The following is a 13,623-nucleotide window of genomic DNA, read 5'->3' on the forward strand; positions in this document are numbered from 1 at the left end:
TCCATGTAAGATCTGCCAGAGTATCAGAGACATGGAAGAAAATCATCTGCAGGACCAATGTTCAATCACCTGGAGGAAGTGTTGCTCCTTCTTCAGCATCAATTTTGAGGGAAATTTCTATGTAAACAAGGCAGGTATCAGAAAAATCAAACATTTTCAGCCTGTAGCACTTCAGAGACTCAGACCATTCTGCACAGCACTTCCTAAGTAAGCAGCACAGTTAATTAACTCTGTGTTGATTAATGGTGCTCTCTCACATCAAGAATTTATTGAGTCTGTTATTATATACAAGGTCATAATTGCTAAACAGCCACAGCTAAATACCATTCCTTGCAGTTTACCCCTTAAGCATCATAATGTAAAATTAATTGGTACTCATTTGTTAATTAATATGAAATATTTTAAACCATGCAATATAAAACTTACCACTGCTCTTTTGTAAACAAACATGAATGAACAGAACTATTTAAATACCTTGGGAAGAAGATCCTCTTTGGAACCAGGGTGGGATGGGGGGGTGTCTTTGTTCTTTGTAGTGGGCTTCTCTGTGCTCAGGCATTTACCAAAAGCACTACTCTTGAATAATTAGTCAGCAATTATTCTAGTTCCATGGTGCACAGACCAGCAAACTACGCTCTTATGCAAGAATATGAGCGCCCACACCAAAATATCTCTTCAGAGCAGTTATTTCAGGGTGGCTGTTTCAGTAAATTTCCAAACACAACTGAAATCAGCTCATAGCAAAGGATCCAACTTTGCCTCAGCAACAAAGACCAAAAAGACACTTGAACTCTGTTGTCCCTTCTGGGATCTTTAAATCCAGGGTTAGCAGCTATTTAGGGAAAGGGCTGGCAGTGTAACAAAGCAGACCCTCACTGTGAAAGAAGCCCACAGGCTGGATCCCTAATGCCTAGGATGGGGAAACAAATGCTTTGCACAGGTATGGCCCCTTCCCAAAAGCAGGACCTGGGCAGTCACTGCCAAATAAAGCTGCTCTGGCTTTGCCCAACCTGTGGCAGTTCCATCAAAACTCATGGCAAGTCAGCATCCAGGCCTGACAGGTGATAGGGCAAGAAACCAGAGACAGCATCCCAAGCCTGGCTCTGCCACACACCTAAGGAGAGCACTAGGGAACAGACCCCATCCAGGCAAAGCCCCCTCTACTTATATTTCTGCAAGCAGTTTTACTACCCTCTAAGGGCTCACCAGAACACAAAACTTGTCTTCAATCACATTTGTTTCTCAAAACTGAGGCATGGGCAGTATAAGGAAGGTCTGACTGGTTTTTCAGCTTGGTTAAGGCAGACCTCAGCAGAGAGATGGCTTTTACATTGATTCCACTTGACATGCTATGAACACCAGGGCTCAGCACAACTATGTGGGGCAATACAACATGCACGAATTTATGCAATAAGGCACAAGCAAGCTCTCCTCTGGCTGAGCAAACTGTTTATCCCTCTTTAGAGAGAATTACCTTACTGGTGAAACATCTACTGTGCTTAAAAATATTACTGCACATGTTCAAGGTTCAATTAACATATCAGCTGAACACTTTGTTAAGAACAGGCAAAACTCTGGAGTGTTCTCTCCAAGCCCACTACTTGACAACTTGAAGGCAAATAAAATATATCAACAGAAGCAGCATCAGGAACAAAACAAATGTAACATTATGGTTGGAACTGTACCCACAGAGGTGAAACAGTTATTTTCCTCAATAATCTCACAGGAAAAGAAAATGCATAAAGAGATTTTGTTACTGCTAAGGGTCAGAGCCTTCCCCTATTTGCTTGGTCCTAGACAAGCAGTTATACACAAGCCCTAGGAGAAAGTTTGCTCTATGCTAAAGCTTTTTGAAGGCTTCAGGCACTGAATTACATCTGCTTGTCCACCTTCTCTTAATTTTTTGTCCCTACCACAGAGCCAACTGAAGAATTCCCTAGACAACTGTCTGAAAGTGTGCAGGTCTTTAAAGGGCTGGAGACTATGTGTCTGCACAGAGTCATCCCTTAGGAGTCACATAAGGGTTTTCAGACAGTTGTTTGAAGCTGTCTTCAGCCAGCCCCGCGGGAACAAGAAGTGCTGAAGATCACGTGCCTGCTCTGTGGTTTGCTGTCATTTGTCTCTCCTTTTCCACACAGCTCTCCAGTGAATCACAAACCTGCCTTGGAGAGCACGAAGCATGCATAAAAACCCATTAAAGATATGCAAACTCCACCCAGGAACAGGGACCAGGAGATCCCAAATGCAATCCCTGATTAATGTGAAAGCTGTGCCTACGCCTGGAGGAAGAGGATAAATGCAAAGCTTCTGTAACCAGCTACCCCAGGGAACTGCACCTGCCAAGCCGCAGCATGCAGGTGCTCCTGGGCTGTGTGATCTCCCCAACAACAGTGGGCACATCCTCAGAGAAGCCAGGCCTGGATAATTCACTCTTGGAGCTACACAGGCTACATGGCTGGTTTAGCTAGTCTTATCCTTCTCTGTGGAGAAGGGCAAATCTGTTTGGCTCCATTTCTTCCCATTTGCAGAAATGAAATAACGCTCCTCTGGGAAGCAGGGGTGATGCACCAATTTACCAGTCTCCTTGGAAATGCTTCTGGAAGGAGGAACTTCTTCTAATTAGAAACTAGATTATATGTCTATAAATATTTACCTGCAATAAGCAGAGCTTAGTGAGAAGACATGTGTGGGGGCTCTGAAAGAGTTTTAAATGCCTGCTTTGTATTCAAGTGGATTACCTGTGTTAGAATTGAATTTAAATGTATTGATCCCTACTTAAGGAGATAGCTAAATGACTAGAACATGGTATGGGAATCAGCCAGCACTATGTTAAACCACAAACATTTCTGATGAAGGACTGTGTTGAATCCTGATGAGTTTGCAGTGTGCCAGCTGTGATGGTTGTTTAATGGTGTTTTCAACAGCTGGACTCAATGATCTTAAGGGTATTTTCCTACCTAAATGATTTTATGGTTCTAAGACTGAGTTTGAGCCAGACATGAAATAGACCTTGTGTGAAATGTAGCCAAAGGGCACCATCTAATCCACTGACAATAAATTTTCAGATTTGAGAGGCTAATCTCCATTTATCTGAATGACCCAGCTTCACTGTATGTGTGTTCCATGGCAGAGTCAGGCAGTCCTGGATTATTAGGACATTTAGTCTAAACAAGCAGTATTGATGCATAACAGGCTGATCTCACTTTTACCATTTGTGCTGCCAGGCCACAACTCTAAGCCTATGACACAGGATTAGTGACCAAAGACAGCCACCCACAGCAATCAGCCAGAATAAGGCTTTACCTACCAGGTGACCTAGAAACCATTTCCTAACAGAGCACTTGCTCTTAAGCAGCAGCAATGCTGATTTTACAGTTTACAGAACAAATATCTAAAAAAACCCAATATGTTCATTGAATTTAACACTGTACTATGACAATGCATCCACCATTCATTTCTCACCTTGCAATATCATGAGATTGGCATCAGCCCACACAGTAAACAGTGTGAAAGCCGCCTGCAGGAAGGAAGGGCATCATTGTGAATCAGCCATTGATTTGGCTCTTGCTCTGTCACCAGCCCCCTTCTCAGCCTGACTCAAGACACAGAGTTTCTCTGCAGCACAGTTCTCCAGCTGTGAAAAGGGTAACAAGCACCTTCTCTTGGCAGTGCCATCAGGCAGCAGCACTGCACCTCCACTGCTTTCTCCTCTGCCTCCTCCTATCATCCCTCCTGCTCTCTGCCTCAGCTGCCCAGGGCAACTCTTCTCCTTCCACCTCCCTCTTTATGAACTCTAAAGCCTCCTTTGCAGTTTCTTAAGAAAAAAACTCTCAGATTCATGTACAGCCAAGGTTATTGAAGCCACAGGCTCCACTTGCAGAAAACCCCATTAGAAGCTGGGCTACATGTCCTGAAGTAAAGTAGGATTATGCATATAGCTAAAGGATCAAGGCTTGTTTACATTAAAAGAAAAAAAAATTCCTCATGCTAGGCTTGATTCATACAAGCAGGGTGCAACAAGATCACTCACCTAAGCCTGCTCCTCTCAAACTGAGGCAATGGCTGCAGAACCTGGCACACCACATTTACTTCACTGGTAGAACACTTTGGAAATGTTCCTGGAGTCAATGACTAAATAAGTCTCTCTCTTGATTTTAAATTGGAGATAAGTGCTGCAGGTTGCATTGGCAAGCACATTAAAACAGCTGGAAGCATAATGACAATATGGGATTTTTCAGGCCCTTGTTCTTTAATTTTTTACCATGGGCATGCTAAACAACTGAAGACCACAATGAGCAAATCAGTGTTTTACAATATAATACCATGGGATTCTAGCTTCAAGATGCCAAACTCCTGGCTGGCACCAGCTCCCATGGCAAGAGGGCTGGCTCCAGCAGTGACACCAGCCCAGCCTGGTGACACCAGACAGCTTGGTGTACCCATCTACTGCTGCCAGCAGGACCAACAGCACAGGCACAGCTTTGCTCTGCTGCCTTATTGCACAGAAGATAAAAGAAGTAACCTTTATTACAAACACCAAACAAAACAAACGCCTAGAGAGGCATAGTGAAAAGGACGTGATGTTCACATTTATCTCTTAGAAGTATGGGAAAAATTAACTTTATGCATAGAAGCACAGCAAGGCAGGTATGCTACCAGTGTGTTACTATAAATACAAAACAGTTTCCCCATAATCCTGCAAAGCTGGTCTAGATTTGATACAGCCAAAAGGAAAACTTCATTTGAGGATGAGATTTCAGAAGCAATCTGTGGCCCTTTCACCTTGGAAAAGCAAGGAGCCTATCATGTTAAAATGATGCTGTGATAAAATGGGTTATGTTCTCCATCTGAATGGTGTTATCTACATTATTAATGACAAAGTGCATATAAAAGCTTATTAATGATCACACTCATTTCCTTTCCCAGAAATAATTTGATCATATTTAGAATGTGAAAGCTTGTACACTTAATGGTGCAGTTGACTGGTGCTTTCTCTTCAGCTGATACACTGCAGATACAATCCTTGAGTTTTACATTTTTACTCTTAAATTTCTGTAAGTTACATGTTCTACTTCTGGCAATACTTCATTGCAATTAGAGGTATGCAACCAAGTAGACACCAAACAACTGTTTTGCTAAAGCTTTTGCACAGACAAAAGACATTTGTTCAAGCAACAAGTCTATAAAATTACAAATGCTGCAAGACAGAGGAAGAAACAGGCCATATAACGTGATCCAAAAAATTGCCAGAATAAAAATCCTAAGAAGAAAAATATTCACCGCTAGAGATTATTTGGAGACTTTGTGCCATTAAGGATATCAACACATGGCCCTTGCAGCAATCCTACATGTACATAATTTAATAACACCAAGGGTTTTCCATAAGAAACCAATTCCTTTATGGAATTGAGCTGAAGTCTTAGCTCAGCAGATAGATGCCATTGGGTACATCAGTTAAGACCATATGCAGGAGTTAACTACTCTGGTTTTGCCTACTTCCTCACAAAGATGCAGTAGCATACAGCTGTGAGGGGGAAGTGGGGCTTTGTGAGGGCATTCTCCCCAAGTAGTCTTTTAAAAACAACAGAGCAAGCCTTGACAAATAATTGCAGCACAAAAATGCACATCTGTATATAAAAACCAGCTCGTAACACGAAGACCAAACATCAAGCAGACAAGCCTGCTAGGCCAGGAGGTTCAGCACTGCATGGAAGAAATTTATTCAACAGCCTCCATTTTTGGTTGTACATCTGCAGACAGAGAAGGTTTTTCTTCCCCCAAAAGCAAAACACATGCAAATGTCTGTCATCAAAAAGCACACGCTCTTTCAGAATGTCACAATTACCTAGCCACAACTGAATGCTGTAATTTGTTGACCAACTCCTTGCAAACTTCCAAGAATGACCTCAAACCCTTGGTTGAAACTGCAAAATAATTTCTCCCCTTTAAAAGTAATTTTGTAATGCTTTGATTCCCACCCATCCCCAGGCTGAAGGGTTCCAACATGCTGCTACATGTTTCTAGTGCAGCAAAGAAAAAAAAGGCGGAAGCCACAGACAGCAGCTGTGGGAACTTGCCAGCCCAAGCTTTCCAGCAAACAAAAAAAAAGTGACAAATGACAGATATGTACTTCTGGAAACAAACAGAAAAAAAAGCTAATTTGAATATGTGAAGAGCCAAAGAAATGCACTAAAGGTTATATTACAGAGGTAGTCTGTCAGCAAGTTTAGCTCACCTATATGTTCTGCAACATACACAGGCAGCATGTGAAGTAGAGCATTCAAGAAAAGCAAGAATAAAAACAGAGTAAATGGTCAATGCTATCAGAATGTACTTTGAAACATTTGCCTAACAAGCTTACACCTACAATATCTGGCTCACGTAGGCACCTGTTGACACCAGGTTAGTATTAGCACCTGTATTAGTACCAGTGAAAGGAAAAAATTATAGAGAGAGATTTTTAAAAAGTCTAAAAACATAATATGTTAGTTGAAGCATTAGTTATTAGCCTGAAGACAGAATTAACTCCAACAGTGGCTCCTAAAGAGTAAGCTGCTCATTCCACAAGCAGAGGCAGGTAAATGGTAGGGCAGCTTCAGGAAGAGGAGAAGACACTTGGCCTGGATCCTCCTGGAACACAGGGAAACCCTTCCCATCACCAACACATCCCAGCCTGTGCCTCTCCTGGCAACAAACAAGCAGGATCAGCTATGACAGACCTCTAGAAACAAGGCTTAGAAGCTCTCTCTGCTTCCAGGGGTTTGTTCCCCAGCCCAGCGCTGTGTGGTGCTGCGGACAGAGCAGAGCGGCACCAACCCTAAACCCCGCCCAGGGGAGGCACAGCACACGCGGCCGCTGTGTCCAGCGACCTGGGACACTGCTGCTCCCAGGCCACTGAAAACACTGCTCACCCTCCAGCAAGGACCCAGACAGAAACATCACCTTCCTGGAACCCAGCCATTGCACAAGCACCCAGCCTGGGAGCAGTGTTTATTTCTCCACTAAATGTAGCCATGACAACGACATCTTCATTTAAGAGATGAGCAGGAGGAGGTCATGAGGCACTTGTCAGGCATGGATAAAATCCCACACCTCAAGAGAGCACAGGAGGGTAAGCTCTGCTGGATGCCATCTGCAATTCAAGAAAACTAACACCCTAACATGACAGGCACACTCCCCTCAAAACAGCCAAGCATCTAGGCACAACCACTCCAAACCTTCCCAGCATTACCAAAGAGCAAACCTCTGGAGGATTTCTCTGCTAAAGAAGTATCTGCGACATATTTGAGCACACTACACCACACCAGAAATTCTCCTGACTCAAGTACTTCTTTTTTACCTTGAAACAAGTTACAAAATTATCAGGAAGTGAAACATTGCAGGAGCCATGTCCAAAACAAAGCAAAACCAAACCAACCAACCAAGCAGCTTCCCTTTAAAGCCTGTATCTTGCTCTTCTGACCCAGACACCTCCTCTGAACGGGACCATCCCTGGAAGCATTTAGGAGGAATGCAGGGACATAGTTCAGTGGTGGTCTACACCAAAGGGCAGCAACCATCACTCCTGTGGGTCTGAACAAGACCAGGAATTCTGGCACATCCCAGTTTTTCCGAAGTTTTTATTTTATTTTAAAAAGCATGAAGCCATATGTCACAGTATGCATGATGCCTAGGAACACCATGGCTCTAGAGAGACAGTGGCAGCCCCAGTGGAGTTATTTTAGTGTAGCCACATTTTCATTCCACACAAAATAATAGAGACGCTCCTGTGGGCAAATTCCTCCTTCCTTCCCCACAATTACCTTAGTTTTGTGGCTGAGTATTTTGTACTAAAATGGATTATCTCTTTCTGGCTGAGAGCCCTTTCAAAACCACTTAGAAGACTGCAAATTAATATACACACCTTAATATTATCTAGTCATAATATGAGGAGGGGAGGAATCCTGGCATCTCATGCCACACCAAATTAACTCATGGGTTGCCTGTGGCCACAGGGTCATTACTCCTATTTTATGCAGTAGATTCAGGGGCATTTTCTCAGTTGTTTTTACACGGCAGAGAGAAAGGATACACAGGAAGACTTTATTGTCAACTGAATGATTCTGAAATAAGTTAGACACGCCATAACTTGGAAATGCAATTGATTTTGTTAGGAGACCATTTGTTACTGTTGTATTCATTTTGGTTTTAAGTGTATTCAGACACAAGTCCAGCCTTTGCCCAGTAGATTTTTATGATCTTTGACATCTGTTTAAAATTATTTAAACATCTGTTTAATGCTGTTTCTCTGTGACCATAATAAAAAAAGATCCTGATGGTCAGCAAAGAACTGTCAAACACAGGAAAACATTTGGGAAAGGGAGAGAAATGGTCCTTTCAGTTCTAGTCACACTGCATTACCATCAGCAATCAAGGACAACAGGCAAAATACCAGGAGACAGGATGAGGGCTTGCAGTTAAGAGCAGCCTAAGTACATACACTACCATTCATCTGGGCTCCATTACCCTTATGTATGCATATGCATGCTTGTGAGGGCAGCCTAAAAGTAATTCTGTTGTTTTGTACATACAGGGCCTGGGCTGGTGACACTGAAGTCAAGTCACAGTAAACTGTGACCCTCCAGGTGCACTGGCCCAAGGCTAGCTAGAGCCTGTGTCTGTCTCAGATTTACAGCAAGATTCTTACTGAATCTGGCAGTGCAGGCATGAAACCACCAAGCACATCTCTTAAAAGCAGCTACACAAGCTGCATTGCCTAGGTAACTTCCCATTTTATTTTTGTTTATAGAAAACCTTCTCAGCATCTTTCAAAGACAGAGTGATACATTTCCTCTGCAAACAAGCACAACTATAACCAACAACAGGCAGTGGAGAGCTTGCATCAGCCTCTGACAGGCATCAACGCGTGTCCCACACACATCCCGCTCTGACGGGCACAATGGGCACATTTGTCCCAAGGAGGTGAAGGCAGAGCTGGCATCCCAAATCAAACAGCCATGCACAGAGCCACTTTGTTGGCTTTAAACAGAAAGATGATGACAGAGTTAGCTAGAGACAACCTGCAGGCCTGGGGGCAGAGACAGCAGCTCTGCAAGGAGCATCCCAACGGGTAAGGCAAAACTTTAAATGAGATGGAGACACTACAGAAGAAACTTCAGGTTCTTCCAAAATAATTTTCCAAAAGCTGAATCACAGAAGTTTACATATAGAATTATTTTAAGATATTTTACCCTCTCACACAGTGCTGACATGAGCAATTGTTTGTTTGCTGCCCAGACCAGCAGTGGAAATACTGAAGACAAAAAGCACACTTGACAGGTCATCAGCTACCAGGCTTTCTCTGGAAAAGTTTTCAGGTGGCAAACAAACAGTTCTCAAGAAACCAGGTTACTTGGTGCAAGTATGAGGAATAAGCTGGACAAAGAACTGCAAACAGCAGGCAGGGAGAGTGGCAGCAGGAAGAACCCTACATCTGGTGATTACTCAAAGGATAAGAGAGGTGGGTCCAGGCAACAACTGCTGCTCAAAAAGCAGCCACAAAAGTCACAAGCAGAGCAATATCTTCACCTTTTGAGAGTGCCACTCACACCTGAAAGCTTCTGCTGCTCACTTCCTGGAGTACTTTTCTTCTGCTCCTTCTGAACTTCAGCTTAATTGCAACAGCTAGAGGCTTTTATCACAAACAACTGCACACTCACACAAAATAAAATACTAATGCTTATTGAAATGGAAAAGGTACAATCAGTGACTTGGATAGGGAACAGTACAGCAATAACTTTCAGAACTGAAAATAAAAAGAAGGTTTTTTCAGTCCTTAAAAAAAACTAGCACATTTGCTGTAATTAACATTCACTGCAGAGATGGTAAAAAAAGGACAAGATAAATGTATTAAGATTTAGAGCAAGTTTTGCAATATTTGTATATGATAACAGAAATATTTATAATATCAGAATGTTTATAAATGCACAGACACCACTATGCACAAAGATTAAAATCCTATGAACTAGTTTAAGTTTTATGAATTGAGCTTGTTTTTTGCTTAACATTTAGTCATTCAAAAGTCACTAGTTACATGCCTGAAAGAAATTAATCTAGAAACGAACAATGGTAGAATACATTTCCTGTGGTTAAACCACTTACAGGTTTCTCCTGGCTCAACTGATGAGCTAATAATTACCATCATTGGAAGCAAATTCAAGTAAGCTACACTAATGCTAAACTCCTAAATTAAGCTCTCCTACCTAACAAGTGAATGCAGCTAAAAGAACTGATGATTTCTTTTAAGGTTTAAGTGTAGCAATACCTTAGCACCTTTCAGCTATATCAAAAAAACAGCAACTATTTACATCTATCTTTCTTCAAAGCTTGTATGAGAGGTGGTGTGATTAATTTCTCATCTGTCTGAATATTACCTGTGCTGTCAGATACACTTGGTAAGAAAAATCAAGCATGGAGACAAGGAATAAACAGAAACCACTTAAGAGAAAGGCCTGTTTGAACTCCCAGCAGGGAGGTTCTCCTGTCATCTCCTACATGACGCTCTCTTAACTGGTCAAAATCCAGATCCAGAAGGAAGCATGTGCTACACAAGTCCCAATGACAGGCAGTGAGCTCTTGGTTTCAGAGTCAACCTTCCCTGAGCATTACAACTCAGACCTGAAGCACCCTACACTGGGTGCACAGAGCCCACGCTCACTCACAGCAGTGCAGGTCCTGACTGCTGCAGGGACATGTGGAGTGTCCCTCACACTCCAAATCTCACTGCAGGACATTGTGAGCTGTGGCCTCTGGTGTTTAAGAAAAAGGAAACCGTTTCCTGAATTGCTGCAAGTTATCACTGTCACAGCTGACTCAATCTTCAAGAGCAGGAAGAAAAGCAGAAGGAGCCTGCTCCCACAACCCCAGCGAGCCTGAGTACATGCAGGAGCTGTTACAGGAATGCAAATCTTCCCAGACACATCACTCTGCAGCACAGATTCACCTCTATTCTCACTGAGTCTATCTATAACCACTTGAGGCTGCTGCTACTGTGTCTCTCTCTGCTGAAGGTGGGCCAGCCTGGGGACAGCACTCCTCCAATATGACAGAGGAGAAGAGCTTGCCCTGATGCACACACAGCTGCTGCTGTGGTGCAGCCCTGGTACCTTGGTGACACTGCTCAGGCTGCAGGTGGGAATGACTCCAGCAGCAACAGCTCCAAGCACACAGAAACAGGCTCACAAAAACTTCTGCTCTTGGTTTAAGAGGAAGCACCACAGCCAGTTTTGAATGTGTCCTCCCCCTCTTCCACGCTCTCAGAAGTGAAAGAAAAAGATCCGTTGAAGAATATTAAGGAAATGAAAAGAGATCCATCCAGCAGGATGGGTATAGGTAGACCAGCACACCCCTCTATAAACAACAGGAAACCTATGTCCACAAAGAAAAATTATCAGCCTGTCTTATCATGTCCCAGGCCACAGCCTGACCAGGAACAATGACAAGCATTCACCAAAATTTTGAGCATTCTCGACGTAGGCAAACTACATGGGTGTCACAGCAACTCAGAGGAGCCTTGTCCCTCTGCTTTGAGTTCTTAGAGAAGATGAAAAGGGAGAAACCTAAGACAACACATCATTTTTCTATGGCATTATAGGCTTCACCAAGATGTGATCTACCTGACTTAAATCTATTTTGACTTCTACTGCTGTAGCTGAAATTGTCGCTATAAGATGTCAGGAAAGGTTTAAAAATGTTAAAGACAGTAAATTCAAGGGCTTCCCTAAATATATAAAATGCATTGAAATTGCACAAAATTGTACCAATTTGATCCTTTGTAACACACTTATTTTTAATATTAATGCTTGCTGTTTGGATTTTTAACACACAGCTCGTACCTGAATCTCATTTATGGGACTTGGTCTGTGCACCATGAAGTAGTGAAGCTTCATGGTGTGAAACATGTTCTTTACCAGTCATAAGCATCAGATCTAAAGATGAGGAGGATATTCAAGGGACATGTCAGGAGGCAGCCCATAAATACTGCCGTCTGTTACACATGAAAACACATAGTCTGGTCTCACAGCATCACTTTCATTTTAGAAGCAGCTTTATCATTTGCTGCTTTCAAAACTCTTTCCAATGTGCTATGTGGGGCTTCCTGCATGTGGAAGATTTTTTTGGAAAAGCATAAATAGACTGTGAGCGAGGCTTATGATCTCCAGGTACGGGTATTTGGAGAGGGGCTGGCTGCAGGCAGTCCTGAGCCCCACAGGGAGGGTCTGAGGCTTGCAGGACACCCACGCTGCAGATCACAGGTGGACCACGCTGAATTAAAAATAGCAGATTAAAGCACGCAAAGTGTGTAACAGTTGGTAGAGTATATGGATATATCAGGATGTGGGAGTCATAATATCAATTTACTAAACATTTATAAATGCTTCTAGCTACCAGTGATAAGAAATACATTAACACTGATTACAGCTGTTCTGCCCATTGCTAAATTTAACACGATCCAAGTACTAATACTACGGGTTTTCCTAGCAGCCTGTGAAGAAGGGCAACAGCTTATTCGAAGAGGCATTTCCTAAATAAAAAGGAGAAATTATTTCTACGTATGGCATAGCAATGAAACGATACAGAAAGCCTAAGGAACGATAGCAGAGCCGAGAGGCCTTTCGGAAGAAGCCGACATCCACCTCCATCCCACCCCGCCGACGAGAGATGTCAGGGCTTCACCGGGGACCGCGGGGCGGCAGCTCGGCGGAGACGGGCGCGCGCCCAGTGCCGGTACCGCTGCTGCTGCTGCCGCCGCCACCCCGGCGAGCTGCGCCCTGCCCGGCCCCGGCCCCGAGCCCCCGGGCTGCCGCACACAGACAATGTCCGCCGGGAAGCGAGAGAAGCGCAGCGGCGGCGGCTCGGCGGGCAGCCGGCATCACACGGCGCCCCCCGCGAAGGGGCTGCCACGGCCGCCCCCGGCAGGGGGAAGGGCCTCCCCCGGCCGCCCGCACCGCCGCGGGGGCTGCGGCTGAGGCTGAGCCCGCCGCCCGCTCCCGCCCGCCCCGCGGCGCCCACCTGGTCGGCGAGCTTGAGCACGGCCATCCTCCGCCGCGGCTCCCGCGCACATGCAGCTCCCGCGACGGGCGGCGAGCGCGCCCCGCGACCGGCGCTGCTGCTGCGGCGGCGGCTCCGCTTCGCGGCGGGGCGGGGGCCGCCTCGCCTGGTCCGGCCCAGGAAGCAGGGGCGGGCGGGCTGCCGCGCACGGCCGCGCCGCCACCGCCGCCTGCCGCCGCCTTTGTTCGCGCCGGCGGCCGCTGCCGGAGCGGAGCGGAGCGAGGGCCGCCCGGGGCTCTCGGCGCCCCCGCCCCGCCGGGCAGCGCGGGGGGCGGTGCCGCCGGCCCGGGCGGGACCCGCACGGATCCGCCCCGGCCGGGGTCCCGGGCACCTGCTGCACGCCGCGGGTCCCGCCGCGGGAGCAGGCGCTCCCCTCAGGGACACGGCGCTGCCCCTCGGGCCGGGATGCCCTGTCCCCCCCGCCGGCCTCACCCTGAGCGCCGAGCTCTGAGGGCCCGCGCCCGTTCCCATCGAACAGGCTGAGGGAAATCAGCGAACGCACTATCCCAAACCCGGGGACAAGGAGAACACCTC

The 13,623-nt window shown here is 45.4% G+C and overlaps 1 protein-coding gene across 4 annotated transcripts in view; it reads right to left on the bottom strand.

Moving 5' to 3' along the window:
- The window catches only part of ANKRD44 (ankyrin repeat domain 44), a 125,212-nt gene extending 111,892 nt beyond the window's left edge, over positions 1-13,320 (bottom strand). For 2 of the 4 annotated variants that reach the window (XM_079311422.1, XM_079311419.1), the window contains exon 1: positions 13,051-13,319. In XM_079311422.1, the coding sequence (XP_079167548.1) occupies positions 13,051-13,077 (27 nt within the window). In that variant the 5' untranslated portion in view covers positions 13,078-13,319. Of the gene's footprint in view, positions 1-13,050 lie in introns of all 4 variants that reach the window. The other 2 variants (XM_079311420.1, XM_079311421.1) reach the window with 2 other exon arrangements.
- Between the last annotated feature and the right edge of the window lie 303 nt (positions 13,321-13,623).

This window comes from Erithacus rubecula (genome assembly GCF_903797595.1).
Source record: "Erithacus rubecula genome assembly, chromosome: 8".
Classification (NCBI taxonomy): domain Eukaryota; kingdom Metazoa; phylum Chordata; class Aves; order Passeriformes; family Muscicapidae; genus Erithacus; species Erithacus rubecula.